We start from the raw sequence: 22,380 nt of genomic DNA on the forward strand, positions 1-22,380 counted from the left end.
ACTGTTAATGAGATTCTGTGTTTGCATGTGGAGCAGCAGAGTCTGAGTGTTCGTGTGCAGATCAGAGCAAACGTTTCCTGTAATAACTTTGAGTTCTTGTCTTCGAGATCTTTTTAGATCAGACACGAGGGGAAGTTCTTGTACTTGTTTTAACCTCATGAGGTAAAAAAACATCATGAGGAAACTAGTTATTAATACATTTATTTTTATTTATTTATTTAAATATATTTAGCTTGACTTTAATTATATTTGTTTTTGTAACTTAAGTCGTTTTCTTTGGTATTACAATTATATTTCGTCTTTTTCGCTCCTCGATTTTGGCTTGACGGTCCCTCACAGCAGGCCCTGTATAGAACGTGGCCCCTCAGTCAGATGTATTAAATCAAGGTTCACGTTAAACATTATTTAGCCATAAATTAAGTAGAATATGTTGCTTGTTTTACTTAAACGTATTTAAGTTTTACCGATTTAAATGAAGCATTTTAATCATTTTTAATTCACTCTTAACTTGATGGGCTTATAATAGCGCCACCTTAAACTCACTCTTAACTTTAAGGGCTTAAAATAGCACCACCTTAAATTCACTCTTAACTTTAAGGGCTTAAAATAGCGCCACCTTAAATTCACTCTTAACTTTATGGGCTTATAATAGCGCCACCTTAAATTCACTCTTAACTTCATGAGATTAAAATAGTTCCACCTTAAATTCAGTCTTAACTTTAAGGGCTTAAAATAGTGTCACCTTGAATTCACTCTTGACTTTATGTGCTTAAAATATTGCCACCTTAAATTCACTCTTAACTTTAAGGTCTTAAAATAGCGCCACCTTAAATTAACTCTTAACTTTATGGGCTTAAAATAGCGCCGCCTTAAATTCACTCTTAACTTTATGGGCTTAGAATAGCGCCACCTTAAATTCACTCTTAACTTTATGGGCTTAAAATAGCGCCCCCTTAAATTCACTCTTAACTTTATGGGCTTAAAATAGCGCCACCTTAAATTCACTCTTAACTTTAAGGGCTTAAAATAGCACCACCTTGAATTCACTCTTAACTTTAAGGGCTTAAAATAACGCCACCTTAAATTAACTCTTAACTTTATGGGCTTAAAATAGCGCCGCCTTAAATTCACTCTTAACTTTATGGGCTTAAAATAGCGCCCCCTTAAATTCACTCTTAACTTTATGGGCTTAAAATAGCGCCACCTTAAATTCACTCTTAACTTTAAGGGCTTAAAATAGCACCACCTTGAATTCACTCTTAACTTTAAGGGCTTAAAATAACGCCACCTTAAATTCACTCTTAACTTTATGGGCTTAAAATAGCGCCCCCTTAAATTCACTCTTAACTTTATGGGCTTAAAATAGCGCCACCTTAAATTCACTCTTAACTTTAAGGGCTTAAAATAGCACCACCATGAATTCACTCTTAACTTTAAGGGCTTAAAATAGCGCCCCCTTAAATTCACTCTTAACTTTATGGGCTTAAAATAGCGCCACCTTAAATTCACTCTTAACTTTAAGGGCTTAAAATAGCACCACCTTGAATTCACTCTTAACTTTAAGGGCTTAAAATAACGCCACCTTTAATTCACTCTTAACTTTATGGGTTTAAAATAGCGCCACCTTAAATTCACTCTTAAATTTATGGGCTTAAAATAGTGCCACCTTAAATTCACTCCTAACTTTAAGGGCTTAAAATAGCGCCACCTTAAATTCACTCTTAACTTTATGGGCTTAAAATAGCACCACCTTAAATTAACTCTTAACTTTAAGGGCTTAAAATAGCGCCACCTTGAATTCACTCTTAACTTTATGGGCTTAAAATATTGCCACCTTAAATTCACTCTTAACTTTATGGGCTTAGAATAGCGCCACCTTAAATTCACTCTTAACTTTATGGGCTTAAAATAGCGCCCCCTTAAATTCACTCTTAACTTTAAGGGCTTAAAATAGCGCCACCTTAAATTCACTCTTAACTTTAAGGGCTTAAAGTAGCGCCACGTTGAATTCACTCTTAACTTTAAGGGCTTAAAATAACGCCACCTTAAATTCACTCTAAACTTTATGGGTTTAAAATAGCGCCACCTTAAATTCACTCTTAAATTTATGGGCTTAAAATAGTGCCACCTTAAATTCAGTCTTAACTTCAAGGGCATAAAATAGCGCCACCTTAAATTCACTCTTAACTTTAAGGGCTTAAAATAGCGCCACCTTAAATTAACTCTTAACTTTAAGGGCTTAAAATAGCGCCACGTTGAATTCACTCTTGACTTTATGGGCTTAAAATATTGCCACTTTAAATTCACTCTTAACTTTATGGGCTTAAAATAGCACCACCTAAATTCACTCTTAACTTTAAGGGCTTAAAATAGTGCCACCTTAAATTAGCTCTTAACTTTAAGGGCTTAAAATAGTGCCACCTTGAATTCACTCTTGACTTTATGTGCTTAAAATATTGCCACCTTAAATTCACTCTTAACTTTAAGGGCTTAAAATAGTGCCACCTTGAATTCACTCTTGACTTTATGTGCTTAAAATATTGCCACCTTAAATTAACTCTTAACTTTAAGGGCTTAAAATAGCGCCACCTTGAATTCACTCTTAACTTTATGGGCTTAAAATATTGCCACCTTAAATTCACTCTTAACTTTATGGGCTTAGAATAGCGCCACCTTAAATTCACTCTTAACTTTATGGGCTTAAAATAGCGCCCCCTTAAATTCACTCTTAACTTTAAGGGCTTAAAATAGCGCCACCTTAAATTCACTCTTAACTTTAAGGGCTTAAAGTAGCGCCACGTTGAATTCACTCTTAACTTTAAGGGCTTAAAATAACGCCACCTTAAATTCACTCTAAACTTTATGGGTTTAAAATAGCGCCACCTTAAATTCACTCTTAAATTTATGGGCTTAAAATAGTGCCACCTTAAATTCAGTCTTAACTTCAAGGGCATAAAATAGCGCCACCTTAAATTCACTCTTAACTTTAAGGGCTTAAAATAGCGCCACCTTAAATTAACTCTTAACTTTAAGGGCTTAAAATAGCGCCACGTTGAATTCACTCTTGACTTTATGGGCTTAAAATATTGCCACTTTAAATTCACTCTTAACTTTATGGGCTTAAAATAGCACCACCTAAATTCACTCTTAACTTTAAGGGCTTAAAATAGTGCCACCTTAAATTAGCTCTTAACTTTAAGGGCTTAAAATAGTGCCACCTTGAATTCACTCTTGACTTTATGTGCTTAAAATATTGCCACCTTAAATTCACTCTTAACTTTATGGGCTTAAAATAGCGCCACCTTAAATTCACTCTTAACTTTATGGGCTTACAATAGTGCCATGTTGAATTTTCTCTTGGCTAATGTTCTCTTAATATTCGCTCTTTTCATCCCTTTTTCTTTTCCACTTCGATTTATCAACCTCTCGATGGAAACAATCACAACACAACCGGCGATAGTTTTGACCAAAAAGGTTTACTTTTTCTCTTCAGCGCCCCCTGCTGGCCCCTCTCTCCCCACATACACATGAATATCAACAACACTTAAAAACGAGTCACACTTCCAGCAGTGGGTGACGACAATCCATCGATGGTGTGGGGGGGGCGGGAGGAGGGACAAACAAAAACACGACAATCTCATAAGGTGCTTCCATGTAATATGAGACGGGAATGTTCGGAAAAGGTCGCCAACATCTACGGAAACACACGAGCTACACAAATATATATATATATAAATGTTATAAAATAACACAATCTACACAAAAATAGAGCCGATATTTACACAACGGACTATTTACAACATTAATAAACGGGCAGAATGGAGGCGCACAATATTCATATATATATATATATATAAAGTGTTAATAGGTTGGCGGCGCGTTAGCATCACAACTTAGCCATCTGCAGCAGCTGCTCCTTGAACTGCTGCGATTGGTGGGAAAGATCCGTGACTCGATCCACCATCTCCTGAATGGCCGCCGTGTTGGGGTAGTTCAGAGCGGCCGTCTTGGTGGCGGCGACCACCGTCTTCAGCAGGTCGCAGAGCACGTTGCTGGAGTTCATCACGCGGTTGGCCACGTCGGGCGCCGCCGCCTGCCGGGACAGCGTGTCGCCGATGAACACCAGCTTGTGGGCGCTGAGGATGACGAACTTGCTGTGCGCCACGAAGATGCGCGGCGGCTGCCCGTCGCCCACGCAGCGGAAGAAGGCGTCCACGGCGCTCAGCAGCGTGTCGAAGTGCTCCTTGCACTGGTCGGCGTAGAAGCCCAGCAGCTGGCGGTCGTGCGCGCACACGTGCGCGGCGGCGGGCGACACGGCGGAGGTGGACGACGACGGCGACGAGTCGGACGGGACGGCGGACGAGCGGCCCGAGTGTTGGTGCGACGACCACTGGGTGATGTCGTTTTCCACCGGCTTGATCACTTCCTGTTCCAGCTTCTTGAACTGATTGATCTGCGGAGAGAGAGGTATGATGGGTAAACTTGGTACAGGAAGTCGTTTGGAAAAAATAGTATCGTTATTAACTTTATTATTTCGCTCTAAAATGTGTGAAAATCAAAGACTATTTCATACTTTGGCTTCACTGATGGGAGTAAAGTAGTGATGGGTTGATGAGGCTTCATGAAACAGTTGATGAGGTATCATGATACAGTGTCTTCATTTTGATAGACCACTAGATGTCACTCTGCTTTATAATCTTTATCTCTTATCTACTGATTCAATGATATCTGGCATCATTTTTCAAACTGAGAGTGACATCAAGTGGTATTTCAAAATATAGACACTGTATCATGATACCTCATCAGCTGTTTCATGAAGCCTCATCAACACATCACTACTCTACTGATGTGATTAAACTACAAAATGACGAGTGGAATTTGGTTCTCAAAGCGGGACAATATGTCCTGAAATATAATAATAATATGTTAGTTTGTGTCTTTTTCAAACAATAAAAAAAGTTACTTCAATCCTAATAAAGTACAATTAAAAAAGTTTTAGAAAAAAGTATTTTTAATAAAATAAATTGTAAAAATAGTTTGTCAATGTTTGTCATCTCGTGTCATTAATCCCGGAAGTCTCCACCTCCAAGGGACTCTTTGTATAAACAAAGTGGGGCGTAATTACAGCTGGCAGGAGGATGAGAGAAACCATTATCATAACGCTCTCGTAACCCTTCGTTCGCCCAGATTTCAGTCGGGGGAGAACTTTAAAAAGTAATAAGTTGAAAACATGGTCATGATGAGAGACTTCCTGCATCTTGGAGAGGAAGATTCAACACTTATTATTACTTACTGTTTTTAAGAGATTTTCTTTTTTTTATTGAAGTGAAAAAAGTCGGAACTATATTTTTTTAAGTGATTTTTCTTTACATTTTTTAAGATTTATTTTGATGGAAGCAACCTCATTTTTTATTGCTACATTTAGTATTAAATCAACTTTTTCCATATTGAACAATAAGATACTCCGTACTGAAACCTTCTCAGTAACTAGAGTTCAACTTAAAGTATTCCCGGCCTCACCTGCTCGGGTCCCAGCTGCAGTTGGTTCTGCTTTATGATGTTTTCTTTCTCCAGAAGTTCTTTCTGCTGACGCTCAAAATCCTCTTTCCCCTGCGGAACAAGAAGCGCCCAGAGTTCAGTCGCTGAGTCGAGCCACCATGCGGGTCTGATCCACTCACCTGCAGGTGAACGTAGTCGTAGTCCTCCATCCAGCTCTTCACGCACTTCTCACTGTGGTTCATGTTGTCCTTGTCCTGGCTGCTCAGCACCGGGAAGGGTTTGGTCGGAGCCCCGTAGTTGTCGTTGTTGGAGGAGGGCGAGGTCAGCGGGTGGATCAGGGTCTCGTCGGGGGAACTCCCGGCGGAGAAGGATCCGTCCATGTGAGTCCTCCTGAACAGCAGCTCTGCATTTGCCCCGATGGAAGACACCAGTTGCTTGGTGTCGTCGGGCACCGTTCTGGACACCATCACGAAACGGTCCAGCTCGTCGGTTTTGTTGTGATGCTTCCCGGTGACCGGGTTGACCAAAGTGTTCAAAGCCCAGTTGCAGTTCTCCAAGACTTGGTAGATTTGTTGGAGGATCTGCTGCGAGTCCTCCAACCGGCCCAGCTGCCGCCTCAGTTTACTGTGCAGGCTGCAGTCTGAGAGCGCTGTGGCGTTGGCCGCGGCCCCCCGGCCGAACCCGATCAAGTCCCCGAGAGACGCCCGGACCCGGTCCAGAACGGTCCGGAGGTCGTTGATGTGGTGCTCCATGAAGGCGAAAGTCCTCCAGTGCGGAGAAGCTGCCAGAGAATGAAGCGTCACTACGGAATTGTCCACCGCCTGCTGCAGCCGGTACAAGCGCTGGATGGCAGAGTCCAGGTCCAGAGCCAGACGGCCCTCCGAGCTGGACCCCGTGGACGAGGAGGACGTGGACATGCTGCTGCGAGTGCTTCCAGTGCTTGAGAACGACAGACGGTTCACCCCGTCCGTGATATCCGCCGTGGCCCGAGGGTCCGGCGACGGGATGTCGTACACGCCTTTGCTGCCGTCTCGTACCGGAGGCGAGGGTCTCTGCATCCCCCGCGGGATGTCGTAAATGTCCGATCCCGCACCCGAGTGGGACGAGGGTGGCGGCACGTCGTAGATGCCTTCGTTGGTGTCGGTGGAGGGGGAGGCCGCCGGCTCCATGGACGGGGGGAAGTCGTAGTGGGACTGGGGACTCAGGGTGGGTTTGACGAGGGCGGGCGGAGGAACGTCGTAGATGCCTTCCTGCTTGTGTTTGAGAGGCTGCGGGAAGTCGTAGTTCCCCTCCTGGAGGCCAGGGTTGGTCCTGCAGGGAGGCACTGAGTAGACCTGTGGTGCAAGAACGAGAAGTGGAATCATAAGAAAGACACTAAGATTGTATAAAAAAAAAGAAGGGAATCTGTAGTTAACTTGTTCCTACGATCTTATTTTTCTGCTTTCTGCTTCTCCTGGAGAAAAAAGTCCTCACCAGTCAGTGACTCACATCAACCCTGAACCGCTCACTTAAGGCGGTTCTGCCCAAACTGTAATTAGGAGCGACGCAAATAACAGCTCGCTGCATATTTCAGCTTATTACAAACAAACTGATGGCAGCGGGCCCGGCGCTTGTAGGGAGGTCTGGTGAAACTCTAGGAGCTTCTGGTCCTACCAGTGGTTCTCGCTGAACTCTGCTGGCAGACCCGGTTAAGTACCTCGCCACAAGTATGTCATAACTGGGAACGTTATTCAATTATTACGTCCAATTAAGAGAAATCCGAGGAGACGGATCAATAAACAGAACCTTTTCCAGCTCCCGCTTCCTTTCAAACTCGCATTAACTGGACTGGAATAACTGTCGGAATGATTTTTTTTTTCCTTGTGGTTAGAGGTTTACTGAAATGTTCTCCTACCGCTTGAGAGGAGGGGGGGACGTCGTAGATGCCTTGGTTTCTGGAGTCCAGTTGGGACGGGGGGACGTCGTAGACCCCCTGGTGTCTGCTGCTGCTGCTGCTGCTGCTGCTATGCTGACTGGGGAACGTCTGACTCGGAGGGATGTCGTACACCTGGTGATGGAAAGATAGTTAGGCTCGGGAAGGAACATCTAAAGACGGGATGTATGAAACTGTAAAAACATCACGCAGATTAAAGTTATAGTTCACCCAACACTTGTTTTCTACTAACCCTGATGTTGACAAAAGACACACTTAAAGGTATCCAAATACTACCATAAAATCTTGGCACTTGAGTCAGTTTGGTTCACTCATGGGTCCTACAGAACTCTTTTTGGGCTCAAAAAGACCGCCCTGAACTTCTCTGTGTCTGGACTAGGAACATTTTTCCTTTTTGGCCTTATTCGCCCACAAAGGCAAAGCGGTTTTGCGCTAACTACTACTTTATTTCTAGTGCTACACTAGCATGAATAGTCTAGTTTTCTTTGTCTTATTCCAAGAAAGGTTTTTAACTAGAGCTCTGTAGCTAACATTAAGCTAATATTAAGCAATGCTGCGTCTCAAATCAAGCACTTTAAGTAAGTAAGTAAGTAAGTAACATTTATTTATATAGCGCTTTTCGAGACCAGGGTCACAAAGCGCTTAGACAATCAAAACAATACTCAAAAAAGTACATACTTTAAAGATCAAGATAATACTGAGAACAACACACTGCTTTACAGTACACTGTAAGACATGTTATGTTATGAGCAGTGCGCAAATTTGAAAAGTATAGTATTGTCTCGAATCAAACACTGCTGCTACACACTAACCGGAAATGACTCGACTTCAACCAGTCCTTATTATTTTTGTGTTGATTCGTGGTGAAATTAGTGTTTTCTAAAGACATTTCGTCGTTCGCAAGTAGTGACGTAGCTTCCGTTTAGCGTCATCTACGTTACTAAGATGGCGGCCATTACGGGTGGAAGGAGTGCACTCAAAATATTGAATGTAAGTACGGAAGTGCGTGATTTGGGACACGTCACGAGTGACTTATAAAATTTGCAAATCCTCCAAAGTTTTTGTTCTTTTCTTTAGCCCGTAGCAGCGTACGCGTCATTGCTCGGAATCTGATGCAATCTTCTGAAAATTGACTCTTGCACCCTTTTGAACCTTGTGCTGTCCCTGGGTCAAGGTGACCCGGTGGCCGTGAAAAAACGAATATCTTTGTTTACCTTGACCCAGAGACAAAACACAAGAAATACCTCAAAACAGGTTTGGTTTTTTGGGCCTTCGGGTCACTTTGACCCAGAGATAACAATAAGGGTTAAGTCCATGTTAAAAGGACAATTGAATATTTATTACTAAATAACGTGGCCTTTGAACTTTTCATTAAAATCATTTCTCAACGTTTTGTATCTTGGCAACAACTCCAGGTACTTCAGCTAGTAAGTATTTTTTAAGGTAATATCACAAAAAAAATCACAGGGTTTCGGTTCATGGCTATACGAGTGTTTGGTGAACTTTAAGACCATCTATTGGTAAAACATAGAGCGCAGGGTCAGACAAATCCGCGGTAGAGATTAGTGGATAAAAAGGGTCGGGACCACTCACCCCCTGGGACCGGCTGGGCGGGACGTCGTAGAGGTCCTGCTGGTTGTGCTGACCGGGGCTGAAGGTGTAGGACTGTCCCACTCTGGTCGGGGTCACCACCTGTCAGGGGGGGGAGACAACAACAAAAACCGTCAGAAAAGCTGTCGTCTAGTAACGACACCTGGGACGAGCGAGTCCCTCGGACAGATGCGACGCGTTCCCTTCATCTCGCGCCAGGCTTCGGAGATTCACATCCAAGCTGGTGTCAGACGAAACCATAAATGACAGAATCAAGAGTTGGAGTCGTTTGTTTATTTACTCGTTTGTGGTGAGAAAAAATAAATGGTTGATTTTTGCCTCCAGAGGATTTTTTAAAGCCAGCACCTGGTGAAGTCATCGTCTGGGTTCTGAACCAGGATCGTGGCTCCTCTCTCTTAAAACACTTAACACCCGCTCGGTCGGATAATGCTGCGATTACTGCTCGGAAAACACAACACACGGTTTCGCTCGAACGTTTTCTCTGCACATTGTTTTTTTTCCTGATTTCGTCTTTTCCCGGCAGACGCCCTCAGTGTTTCCAGCTCCCCCCCCCCCTCCGTCTTCACGCCGCAGAGCTCCGTACTACGTCGGACAGACACAGGAATGTCGGGAATGTTCCTGCAGACTCGACTCGTGAGGTCCCTGGACTGGATTTAGGAGGTTGATGATGTCATCAAGGTAATTCAACACAGCGTTACTGTGTTTGTGGAACATGTTTTCATTTGAATAGAAGGTTTTTAGTTGTTTTTTTGACACAAAAACTGTTAAAGAAAATGAATATATTTCCATCTAAACGAATGATATGTCCGTCAATTAATTATTATTAAAAAACATTTTTTTATAATAAAGTACATTTTTGTTATCCTTTATTTGAAAAAAATAGGAAATTAAAAAAAATGTAACTAAAATTCAGAAATAAATAATGTAAAATCAAATGAAAACGTTCAAAAAAAAGGTTTTTCTTTTAAAAGAAAGCTTTTTGGTAAAAAATATTTTCTTTAATCATTATCAGCTTGAATGTTTTTGAATCTTAATTAAATTAAATTTAAATGTAATAAAAGAAATATGGTAGAAAATGGATACAATTAGAAAATTTTACTAAAATTCATAATTCAACCATTTAAATTTACATTTAAAAGTACAGAAGAAAATACATTCAAATTGAATTCCTTTATTTGTTCTTTTTTTATATATTTTTTTGTTCTTCTATATATATATAAAAAATCAATAGATAAGAAATTTTGACAGAGACAATGTTTTCTTTATTTTATCTGAATATTTTAGTAGTTTATATCATTATATAATTGATACAATTTACTAAAACTCAGAAAAAATATATATAAAAAAGGGTAATTTATGGATGAAATATTGACAGAGATATGGATTTGTATCTTTCTTCTTTAATCATTTTTGTAGTTTTGGAATTTTTAGTGAATTCTTAGATGTGTGTTGAAAAATGGTTAATAACAAAAAAAACGTATTAACCAACACACAGGGGTTGACTTGGACTCGACCCTCCTGGGAGGCTCAGGATTGCATCTCCCAGTGTTCAGACGAGTTAATATAATCCCTCACAGCAGCGAGTCATTAACACGATGGCTTCGGAAGAATCCTCTTCTTCATTTGCTCCGGGGGGTACAGTGTGTGGGGGGGCGGCAGCGGTTGTTAAAGAGATTTATGGAGAAGGTAACGGAGGGGAAAGTGAGAGAAAGCTCCGAGTATGGGAAGGAATGCCATTCACCCTCGTCCAGATGTTTCTCATGAGTCCACTGAGAACACCACGCTGGTGATTTAAGGTGTTCGTTGTTGACATTCCTGCGCGGCGTCGTAGCCAGACGCCCGACACTCTTGGTCATCCACGCGGGAATAAACAGTGATTTACCAACGATGGTACTTTACTTTGGATTTCTACTGGACTAAGGAAGTATATCAGCTCCTTTAGAATATTGCAGGGTTTAAACGATTGTATTTAATAATTATTATACTGAAGTATTGAAATAGTTTTATTCAAGAATTATATTTAATTATTTGTGTATTAAAAGGTTAATTTTCTTTATAATAATTTAATTAAAAAATGTATATATTTTTGAAATGGATGAACTTTTATATTCTAATTCCAATAGTTAAAAACTAAACTTTGTAAATGCAATATTTCTTTATTTATAGCTGTTTAAATAGAATATCGAACTATGTGTAAACATGTTTTAGGAACTTTCTAACAAAAAATTTCAGCATATAAAAGATTGAATATATTGAATTTAAAAGGCTACAAATTAAAATATATTTCTCAAAGACAATTCACTTTTGAATAATTGGAGTTAGAATTGTAAACTCTATGTGTAAAAAATGTTTTAGGAACTTACTAGTTTTTTCTATCAAACATTTCCATATAAAAATTATTGAATATATTGAATTTAAAAGACTACAAATTGAAAAAATATTTCTTGAAGACATTTTTTTTGGAATAATTGTAATTAGAATATTAAACACTATGTGTAAAAATATTTTAAGAACTTTCCATTTTTTTTCTATCAAACATTTCAATATATAAATTATTCAATATATTGAATTTAAAAGGCTACAAAATAAAAAATATGACATATAGACTGTTTCTTTTTGAATGATTGAGATTAGAACATCGAACTCTATGTGTAAAATATATGAATTACATCATATACAAAAAATAATTCAAGATAAAAATTCAACATCTGAGATGTAAAACTCAATATTCTAATATACTTCCAAACAGGTGCAAAACGCAGTATATCTCGAGGTCGTCCCGGTTCGAGCCAAAGCTTACAAAACACGTCAGCAGCTCAACGATGGACTGAAAGGTCACTTCAGCCTCTGATGTCAGAACCCGAAGCGTCCTTTTTCACTCGTACGTGTCACCGCCGATGCACACACTGCTCGTTTGTCTCCCATCTTCCCCGGCTGTTTACCCAGAGGGCTCTTGCTCAGAGGTTCCTTGGCGCTGGAATAATTGCTGCTGGGTAAATATTTACCGCGTCCGGGAAGGTTGCTGCCTTCCCGTGGCGGCCCCCGGGAGCACCGAGGGCGATGACTTCACGGGTGCCCACGAGCAGACGGTTCAGGTGAAAGACGGGACTTGGAAGGGTCGGGATCAGAGCCGGCGAAGGCTAATGGATGAGTCGGACGCCTGGTGGCGAGTGAGTCACTGCACCTCAGTGTTCACCCAGAGTTATTAGTGGTTCTTGGCAGGTACAACCTTTTTTTTAGATCCGCCTCAGTGACTTCAGGACCGTCTGGTAAACAAGTACTTCATGAGGTGGCGTAGGGTTCTTGGGAGTAGCACGAAAGATACCAGTTTTTACAGCAGGGCGGGCGACAAAAGTGGCTGAATAAAGTAAATTAAATTTCATAATTTTTTATAAGTTTTTGTTAATATTAAAATCCCCTGTTTGGACTTGTTTTCCCACGAAAACTTGCTCCTGTGACAACGCTAGCTTACAGTTTTTACCTTTTTTGGAACTTAAAATAGCTTTTAAAGTACTAATAATGCAGCTATTCAGATGACAATACTACTGCTAATATAGATACTGATATGAAACCTTTAATGGTATCCTTGATGGGCCACATTTTATACACTAAATTCTGTTTTTGGGGACCGTCAAGCAAAGCATAAAGTAGCGAAAAGCCTAAATATAATGGAAAAACTAAAAAATGTAGTCACCAAAACAAACAAAATCAAGTAAAATAAGATCAAATTATTCAGTTATTGTATTTTATTTTGTGTTAATCTGGTGCAAAAGCACTTTAATATTATAAAATTTTCCTTTTAAACGTATTCACAGGCAAAAATACTTGAAAAAAACACACCAAATCACTACAGTATAGTCTAATTTAAAGTTGAACTAGTAATGAATATCACAAATAAATACTAAATTCTTAGTATTCGATGTGATGTTTGTTTGTTATTTTTTCTTTGATCTCATGAGGGGCCACATAAATACAGTCAAATGGCTGCATGTGGCCCCCAGTCTGCTTTCAAAGGGTGAGGTTGTGTAGCAGCTAACTTAGCTGTACTGATGGCATACTAGCCTACAACTTAACTAGTAGCTTGAAAACAGTATAATGTAAATATAATATTATAAAAAAAACTCTGTAAAGCAGCTAAATTGCTAATGTTAATGAAGGCTACTTTACAATCCGTGCTACTGATAGCATACTAGCTTAAACGCTAGCTAGTAGCTCAAAAACGGTATAGCTTTTGTGCTAACAACAATTGTGTTATAAGTCAATCATATATACTAGCGTTGCTAATGAACAGGTAGCCAGGAAGCGTAACTTTATTATTAAGTTAGATTCAATACATTTAGCTAAAATGCAAACCAACATTAAACAGAATTAAAAAAAAAACCCTGAAGCTTCGAAAACCATTCCTCGGCGTCTCAAGATGTCGCCGTCGTCGCGCCAGACTAATTAACGCGGCTAATTACGATGTTAATCCCGGACTCGTGGCGTGGCTAAACCCGGACAGACAGCGGGTCTAATGAGCCGCACAGGAAGAGGAACAATCGTGACGGATCATCCCTCGTTCCCTTTGATCAAAGTGTCGTCTTAAGCCCCGCGATTATCTGCTGAAGAGTGATTTAAAAATGAAGCTGACGCTCTTCTTTCTCCGAACACCATCGTATGACCCGCCTCGTGGAGGAAGCAGGAAGCTAGTTAACTTCCCGAACGTCCTGCAGGATTGTTAATCCTTGAACATCGCTTAGTTAAGAACAAAGTCTTGAGGGATTTAATCACATATTCATATTTAAAGAAGAGATTGTCTTTTTGTCCTCGTGATTTTTCTTTTTGCAAAATACACAAGTGATGCTAATAGCCTCGCATGCTAAAGCTAATGCTAAACCTAATTCTTCTCAGATTTCCTTCAGTGTCTTGACAATAACAACGATTAGGTGGTTTAAATTCAAACTGCATTAAATTATTGAGACCTGAGAAGAAAAAACTAAATGTATATTGAAGTCTCCATCTTAATCATTAGAGGCTAATCTTGTAGAAACGCTTTTGTCTGGTTCACTGGGATATTTGTACTTTAGCACTTTCATAATTCGGGCCATTTAAGTTAAAGTCAATATTCTACCTCTGTTTAAATATAAATGATCTGCTATTATCTATGTTTATGAAGCAGTATAATGGCATCGCCCTGAAACCAGGGGTTTTATATATACAGTATATATATATATATATATATAATATGTTTACTAACAGGAAGTCATTCTTGGAGGCTCAATCTACCATAATTCACAAACTCAACAAATCATCATATTCTGTTTCTTATCTTTTATTCAATATTTCCATTTTTATAGGTCGACTACATTAACTTTAATTTACTTAGAGATTTTGAGCAAACCATGGTGGGCCACATTAACCGACTCGGTGGGCCCCGGTTGAGCGTCGGGTTTGTGCCTCAAACCGTAAACTATATTTGGACTTTAAATATAGAGTTTACGAACTGATGTACTTCCTCCGTTTTTGTTCATAACAGTCTCCTCAGTATTCAAACCACAGCACAGACAACTTTTTGGTCGGAACTGATTTACGACCTCACTCCCCCCCTGCACCCCCTCCTCTCTGCTCGGCTTTTCACGGGCCAGCAATTCATCACAAGTCCCGACAATAGCAAGAAAACCCAGCAGCGTCTGAAGGTTCTGGCTCGCAGCTGCGGCGCTAACTCAGAGAAATGATAGTTGTGATAAAAACAAACATCGGGATCAGACCTTGTTAATTCTCATGGAGTTTTGGGAGGCACCCCCCCCCCCCACCCGGCGCCCGTAAACGGGTATCTGATGAGTCGTGGGGAGTCAATTAATCTTTGGGGTTCAGCAGGTCGTTGCGGCGCTTCTGAATAAATCGCGCCCGTGGGTTGAAGGCAGGAAGTGCGGAGCTGGTGAGTCAGGAAGAGGCGAATGAATAGGCCCGGTCTGGTTGGAGTTGATAAGGAGCTGGGCGGGGGGATGCTGAACTTTGAACCCTGCCCATCTTTGAACGGCCTGACCTCCGTGTGAGTCAGACCCCGGACGGGGAAGGGGTGGAACAGACGTACCTTTCAGAAGAGACCCTCGAGATGAGAGCCTTTCAGTAGTGGAATGATAAAAGACAAGCACAAGGCTTCATCTCTTTTTTTCTCGTAAAGCCCCTACAAGTTCCACACATCTGTCCTAAACTCCGAGACCTCACTTGGGGGGGCCCCTCGGCCGCCCACAGGGTCACACAAGGATAAGGCGCGACATCAAACGGGGGGGTTCAGGGAAAAAAAGTGCCAGACCTCAGTGTTTCTATGAAACGAAACCCCACACCACATGAAGAGAAGAAACAACCAGTCCCCGGTCCACACTGGCACGCTCGTGTCTGCTGTGCGGGCGAGCCATTGTGGCAGAACTGACTCCGAAACATGGCGAGGGAAAGCTTTTTTTTTCTCGGCAAGGCTTCGGGGTCTAAGAGCAGGGGAGGGTCACAAGTCAACATCCTTTTTTTTGCCGTATAACTTCCTTAAAGTTCACTGACATTGTCGGTCCGCCTTGCACTTTCGGTCGGAACTCTGGCTTTTTTTTAATGAGTGGACGAAACTTCAACTGAACCATTTAAGGGGAACTTAGTACCCCAAATAAAAAAAGTTGTAATGCATCAGGAATTGCCAGGACCAAAATTGGTAATGGTACCTAGTACCTAGGAGTTGTTGAAGCACACACTTGATGGTGTTGGATAAGACATGTTTGTGTCTAAAGTATTTTCACTTGAATGACGGTGAAGGCGAAGAAAATACAGGTTCAAACCCCCCCCCCCCCCCCAAAAAAAAGTCATGAGAACTACAGTATTTGTTTTCCAGTTAGCAAAGCAACTGTTCTCTACAAGGATGTGGGTACGTGCAGCGTTCCTTGACCACAACACGAAGATTTTGCAAAGTGCAAACGTGTACTTGTTATGTGGCCTCAGTTTCCTCCATGATTCGGAGAATTTAAAAAAGCTAGTTTGAATATTCACTTAATCTATGACACTATGGAGTTGTAGCGATGCTAACCCGTGGCTACTTAGCATCTCCGATGGACTGGTAATTATTATTATTATGTATCAACTGCTACGCTCAATATTCACGTGGTAACTAATCACAGCGAGTACTAAACAGGATGTGAAAGACTAAGGTCGAGAACGTCTCACGGTGTCAACATGTGATTGTAAAATACCTAAAAAGACACGTGATGTCGAGCCGTGCACATTTGTTAGCATCCTGTTAGCTGGACATTTGTTGTGGTGCCTTGTTACATTTTTGTCTGTTTTTATGTTAATCGGAAAACATTAAAAACAAGTTTGGAAATGTTTTTGCTACACGTTCAAAGAAGTATTTTTGCTTTTAAAATGCGACCACGACAGAACACAATATGGTCGTAGCAAAAATTATCATAAAAATGCTGGCTTCTATTGAATGTGATTCTTCAAAAAATGTGTGGTTGAGAAAGAAACATAAGCACTGTGAGACTGAGAGTTCTGAGGGTACAATTTTAAAACTTAATTTCCTTTTGTTGAACCTCCGTTGCACACAACCAATCCTTATCCAAAAAAATCACCATTGACGTCCATTACTCTTTGATGACTATGATGACGATCGTTTCTTGTGTTGTGTCGAAATTATTGAAGAAGCTTCTGGACACATAAAAATCTCCCAACACATGACAGTTTAATCGATAAAAACTCGATCTGCAGCCTTAAAAAATAGACTTAAAAATAACATTCCCTCTTGGCAAAAGGAGTTGACCAACAATACTTGTGGGCCCACGGGCTCTGGCTGGACTTCTGTCGGTCAGCGCTGGAAAACAATATTTTTGCCTTGATTCTGTCAGCGGGAATACGGTGACGCTACACAGACTCAACATGTTGTACTTTTACAAATGTACAAGAAATGAAACAAAAATCTAATAGGCAAGTCCACAGTGTTTTGGACAGCTTGGGCTCAGACATATTTTCATATTGTCTGTTTGTGTTACTACCAAAATAGTGTTTTTGTTCTTTTGTAACGCAGTTGCCTCCCCAGCTACTAGAGTATTTGTGTCAAACTCCTGTTTGAAAATCCTTTAGCAGTCTAGTTGCAGGCAAAACTAATTTATATTTACTAGTGATGTGTTGATGAAGCTTCATGAAACAGCTGCTGAGGTATCATGATACAGTGTCTTCATTTTTAAAGACCACTAGATGTCACTCTCTGCTTTATAATCTTTGATTCTGATCGACTAATTCAATGAAACCTGTCATCATTTTCAAACTGAGAGTGACTAGTGATCTAGTGATCTTTCAACATGAAGACACTGTATCATGATACCTCATCAGCTATTTCATGAAGCCTCATCAACATATCACTAATATTCACCTAATGGTAAGTACGATTTTGAGAATGTATTTTCATTCTTTGAGGCTTCTTCCTCAAATAAATTCATAATCTGTCTCTTATTCTATCTCGAACGCATATTTATAGGTCACCATTACATCAATCTACTATGATTTAGGGCCAAACATCCAATGGGTCTGGCCCAGGGGCCATTTCTAACACATTATAAAATGAAGTACCTTTGCGCACCAACCTCAAAACCCATCTTTTTAATACCACCTACATCACCTATTAACTCATTTTCCAACCTCTCTCGTTTTCCTTTCTACTCTCCTTGGTTGTTATTTTGCTTCATCTCTTTCTGTATGTCAGTTATCTTCACTTTTTGGTTTATGTAAAGTGTCTTTGCATACCTTGAAAAGCTATAAAAAACGTAAGTATTATTATTATTACCGTTATGTTGACAGAAATAATCTCTGTTGCTTATCCTATTATGTCCGATACTAACATTGATTGCAGGATTTTGCCCCCGGGGGCCTTGAGTTCGACAGTTGGTATTAAAGGACCAGTACAAGTTGATTGACAAGTCTCCGGTCTATCTTCATCAAAAAAAACCTTCTCGCTCACTGAGTCCACCTCCATTTCCAACTAGACAACCCATCATTACAAAGAGAGGATGAATCGTTCAAGGGAGTCAAAAAAGAAAAGTCACCTCAGGATATAAGAAGCTCATTGAGCATGTAATTACTCGCCGTCTCCTGGAGGTATGATCGGGCCGAGGTGCGAGGAAGTAGTTATCTGGGTGAGCAAGCAGCGAAATGTGGCCCTCGAAGTTTCAGCAAACTTTGCAAAAGACTAATTGTGACCAGGATAGAATCGGAATCTTCCAACGCTAAAAAAGTAATCACGTTTTATAACTGTTCAGCTTCTTTTTCCGTCGTGGGTCGCCACGGCAGGTCGGCCTCTCCCTCACCTTGACTCGTCTGGATCCACCTCTCTAGTCACACCTTTGGTTCTTCATGTCGTCCTTCACCACTTCTTCAACTCAACCATGAGATCCACACAATTAAATAAGAGGAATTGAAGCGAGAGCCTTAGAATAGATGTAAAAGTGCTACACAAATAAAACTGCGACTTTCTGGTTGTACCTGAACAATTTAATGGCCATGTTTCCAAATAAGCTATACATTAGTTTTACCTGATATAAGTACCTCATACCTAACCTAATTTAAGTCATTGAAACAGGGGCGTAAAACTAAATAACACAAGGGGCCAAATTGTTGTTGCACTCTTGGTCGTGGGCCAAACACAAATTCCCATCAACCTCAGTTGAACTCTTATCAGAAGTCCCCTGTATAACTGTTTAAATGAATAATCTACGTTGCTTATCTTCTTAATATGAACGTGAACATTACTCCACCATATAAAATTACTTTTTACCAGATTCGACCCCCCAAGCGTCCTGTTGTGTTATCAGTTTTATCTTGCCCTTTAAAGTATATACTTTATTGAATATTGTTTTGATTGTTTAAGCGCTTTGTGACCCTGGTCTGGAAAAGCGCTATACAAATAAAAATTGCTTACTTACTTACTTACATACATAGCCAAATTGAAATAGAATATTTTGAATATCTTCAAAATATATTTAAAAGGTGTGGCTCAGATCTTAATAAACTAGTTTTGTTCTGACCAACTGTATAAGCTATGGAACTATATATGAAAATCTGTATTTGGAAAACGGTCTCTAACTATCCTTGACCGTTTTAGCTGAGTCGGCATAAACCCATAGGAAAGCTCTAAATCATCACATAAAATATTGGTTTGTCGCTGTGTCTCCCTGTATTTTTGGGACTTATATAATTTCTCAAAAAACCTATAAAGACTGACCATAAAACAAAATAAGTAAGCACAATGGTTTTGCTGGTGATAGTTAGCACCACATTGAAGTACAGTAAAGCCTATTTTTAATGAGGCTCAGCTCCACCACCAGAGTCCAAAACGGCACAGCGCTGTTTGCTTTTCCACATGTTATTCCCATATTCACCAGCCCGCGGTGGCTTTTGTCGAGCTCCGTTACACACAATGTGCCAACACACAGGGATAAGGCGAATGAGAACCGTTCACAAAAACACTACCCTGCTCTGCGGCCGGCTAAAAGGGCCGACACACCCAGACCACATCTATCTGTGCGGAGCCGCGAAACCTTCGGTTCCTCACTGTGTGAAAGTCAAAAAGGTTTTTTATCACACCAGGTCGAAACATAAATGTCTTTTGAAGGTCAAAGAACAACGACTTTGAGGTTACCTTCAATCTCCAAAACTGGTTATTTTTATCTCCCATACCTCTGTCCCTAACAACCGTAATTACACAATAACACACTCCGAGATGGTTGGCGGGGGTTCCTCGTAACCTCTGGCCCCCGATCTACCACCAGTGAACATGATGAATGTCACGGTTTCCTTCCAAACCAGATCGTTTCTGTCTTCGTCATAAATGTTGCGGCCTCTACTTGGACATAAAAGGCTATTTAAAGACACATGGAGCTGAGATTCCCTTGATTTATTTCCAGAGGAGCGGGTCTAGGGATTGGAACTTATTCTTGAGAGGGAGTTATGATGCCCCCCCTGGGTCGATAGGGTTTAGTACTTTTCGGAAAATAAGGCGCACTTCAAATTTTCCCAAGAATCCAGTGCGTCTTATGGTTCTACTTACTGACCTCAGATTTTAGGTGGTACACGGCACTCGAAAATCTGTCAAAGTGTTGGTAAGCAACGAAGCTCCTTAGATTTTATCGCAAAAAGCACTGTAGTCAGTAGCCTCGTGGAGTAATACTTCGGAGGCGCACCACGCTCAATGGGCCTTATAGTCCAAAAGATACTGTAAATACCCCCAAAAATATTATACTACTTCAACATTTGGAAGGTGTATACCATCTAGTTTTTGTCCACATTGAAGTCAATTTACTGGGACATATTCGTTTGTGTCCTTACCTTGCTCGGTTTGTTATCAACTGCAAGCGTACTCCTCGGCGGGACTTGGTAGACATCCTGCCCTGAGGGTACTTGGTAGATGCTTTGCTGGTTCAGCTGCTCGGGGCTCTGGGCAGAGGGTGGCACCTGGTATAGCCCCTGGGTCGCCCCGCCGGGCTTCTGTTGATAAGCCGAACTCTGTGTAGGCGACTGAGCACTGGCGGATGCGACCGGCGACTGGGCCTCGAACATCGGGCCGATCAACAGCTTCAGGCGGTTGCCCGGTGCGATGCCCTGCCGGCCGTGCAGGGAGCACAGCCACCAGCCCTCCAGGCCGCCGGTGTTCTGCTCGATGACCGTCAGGATGTCGCCTTTACGGAAGGCCAGCTCTTCGGGAGACTCCGGGACGTTGTCGTACAACGCTTTAGCCATCAGGTTCTGCAAGACGGAGAAATACGGTGAGAGGACGATACCAGTAACAACAAAACTATCCTTAGTGAAGAGAGATATAGGTAGGTAACTTAAGACTAAATGTCACATTATAAAGGTAAACACCGGTGTACTTAAGTATCCTCAATGATATCACTTTCATACAGCAAAACAAATGTAGAGCTAAGACCAAAAGTCTAGACAAAATAGGCATCAAAAGAATGCTGTGCAGCACTTTATTTTTTCCCTGTATTGTGTTAAAGCTAGCTAAAGGGTTTAATCCTTACTACACCTGAACTTTCCTCTCGGGAATTGACGGGTTAGGGGGTTATTAGGCTGGTAGGTGGGTAGGTAGGTGGGTGGGTAGGTAGGTGGGTGGGTAGGTAGGTAGGTGGATACAGCTGCATGGGGATATTTTGCCGTAGACAATTATTGCAATAAAATAGTTGAAAATCCGATTATATTTTCTGCAATAACAGCAAGTTTTTTGGGGGAAATAGTTATCTTTTACAGGGATCACAAACAGGAATTACAGCGTATATTCGCCAGCTTGCCAGAGTGAGTACTGAAGTGCCAGAACTTCTCTTGTCCAGAGTGTGAAATTAGCCAAAACATCTATTTGAATGTTTCCATGTTAGCATTATCTTAATTCAAAGTTAAAGTTTCTGATTTAGGAGCAATATAAGAGTCAATATGGTTGAGGTATTTCAACGGTGCTATGGTAGCTGTAGATTTTACATGTAGCATCAAAAAAAATGCCACATTATAAAAGTAAACACCGTTGTACTTAAGTATCCTCAATGATATTGCTTTCATACAGCAAAACAAATGTAGAGCTAATACCAAAATAGGCATCAAGAAAATGCCTTGCAGCACTTTATTTTTTCCCTGTATTGTGTTAAATCTAGCTAAAGGGTTTCCATCCGTACTACACCTGAACTTTCCTCTCGGGGATTAACCCCTTATTTACCCCCCGGGGGCTGTAGGTAAACAGTGAAACAAAAAGGGCAACTCCAGAGTCCAGAAACTGCTGCTAAACATTATTAACCGGCGGCTGAGTTGATGAATGACGCGGAGATAACCGTCTTTCGGCACTTCAAATTACCATGCAGGAAAGCATTAGCCTTCCGCACCAGATGTCTTTCAGACCCATCCAAACTTGATTCTCCCGGCTCCCCGGTAGCCCCCGGGGTTTCTGTATTCTTAGGAGACGGGGTGGGCAGCGGGATAATGAGTCTAGAAACACAGATTTGGGAGATAGGGGATGCGGCTGAGGAAGGCATTTACTGCTAATTCAGGCACTAAACGCATCAATCTTGGAGCTTTTATTCCTCTGACGAAGGACTTAACTGAGCATGAAGACTCCATTTTCAGAGGCTTTTGAGTTCAAACAAACAAACAGAGCCATCATTAAAGAGAAATAGATGTTTTATTGTGATTATTTTGCATTTTAAGAGACAAGTATCTTACTTTTGAGTTTAATTTAAATTAATTCACCACTTGTTATGTAGTAGTGAGTCTTACTCTATACTCAACTTGTTAGCATCAACATGATTTGATGGTTTCTAGTACTAGCTAGAGTAGTAGCTAGC

At 41.0% G+C, this 22,380-nt stretch overlaps 1 protein-coding gene across 1 annotated transcript in view; it reads right to left on the reverse strand.

The window, feature by feature from the left end:
* Window positions 1–3,457: 3,457 nt before the first annotated feature.
* nedd9 (neural precursor cell expressed, developmentally down-regulated 9) overlaps window positions 3,458–22,380 on the reverse strand; it is a 34,644-nt gene continuing 15,721 nt past the window's right edge. Inside the window, exons 2-7 of the mRNA XM_087786453.1 lie at window positions 20,381–20,797; window positions 9,026–9,124; window positions 7,394–7,546; window positions 5,679–6,833; window positions 5,521–5,610; window positions 3,458–4,453 (exon numbers count right to left, since the gene is read on the reverse strand). Coding sequence (XP_087642579.1) covers window positions 3,887–4,453; window positions 5,521–5,610; window positions 5,679–6,833; window positions 7,394–7,546; window positions 9,026–9,124; window positions 20,381–20,797 — 2,481 coding nt within the window. The 3' untranslated portion in view covers window positions 3,458–3,886. The remainder of the gene's footprint in view (window positions 4,454–5,520; window positions 5,611–5,678; window positions 6,834–7,393; window positions 7,547–9,025; window positions 9,125–20,380; window positions 20,798–22,380) is intronic.

The sequence above is a fragment of the Callionymus lyra genome, chromosome 3, assembly GCF_982586985.1.
Source record: "Callionymus lyra chromosome 3, fCalLyr1.hap1.1, whole genome shotgun sequence".
In the NCBI taxonomy this organism is placed as follows: Eukaryota; Metazoa; Chordata; class Actinopteri; order Syngnathiformes; family Callionymidae; genus Callionymus; species Callionymus lyra.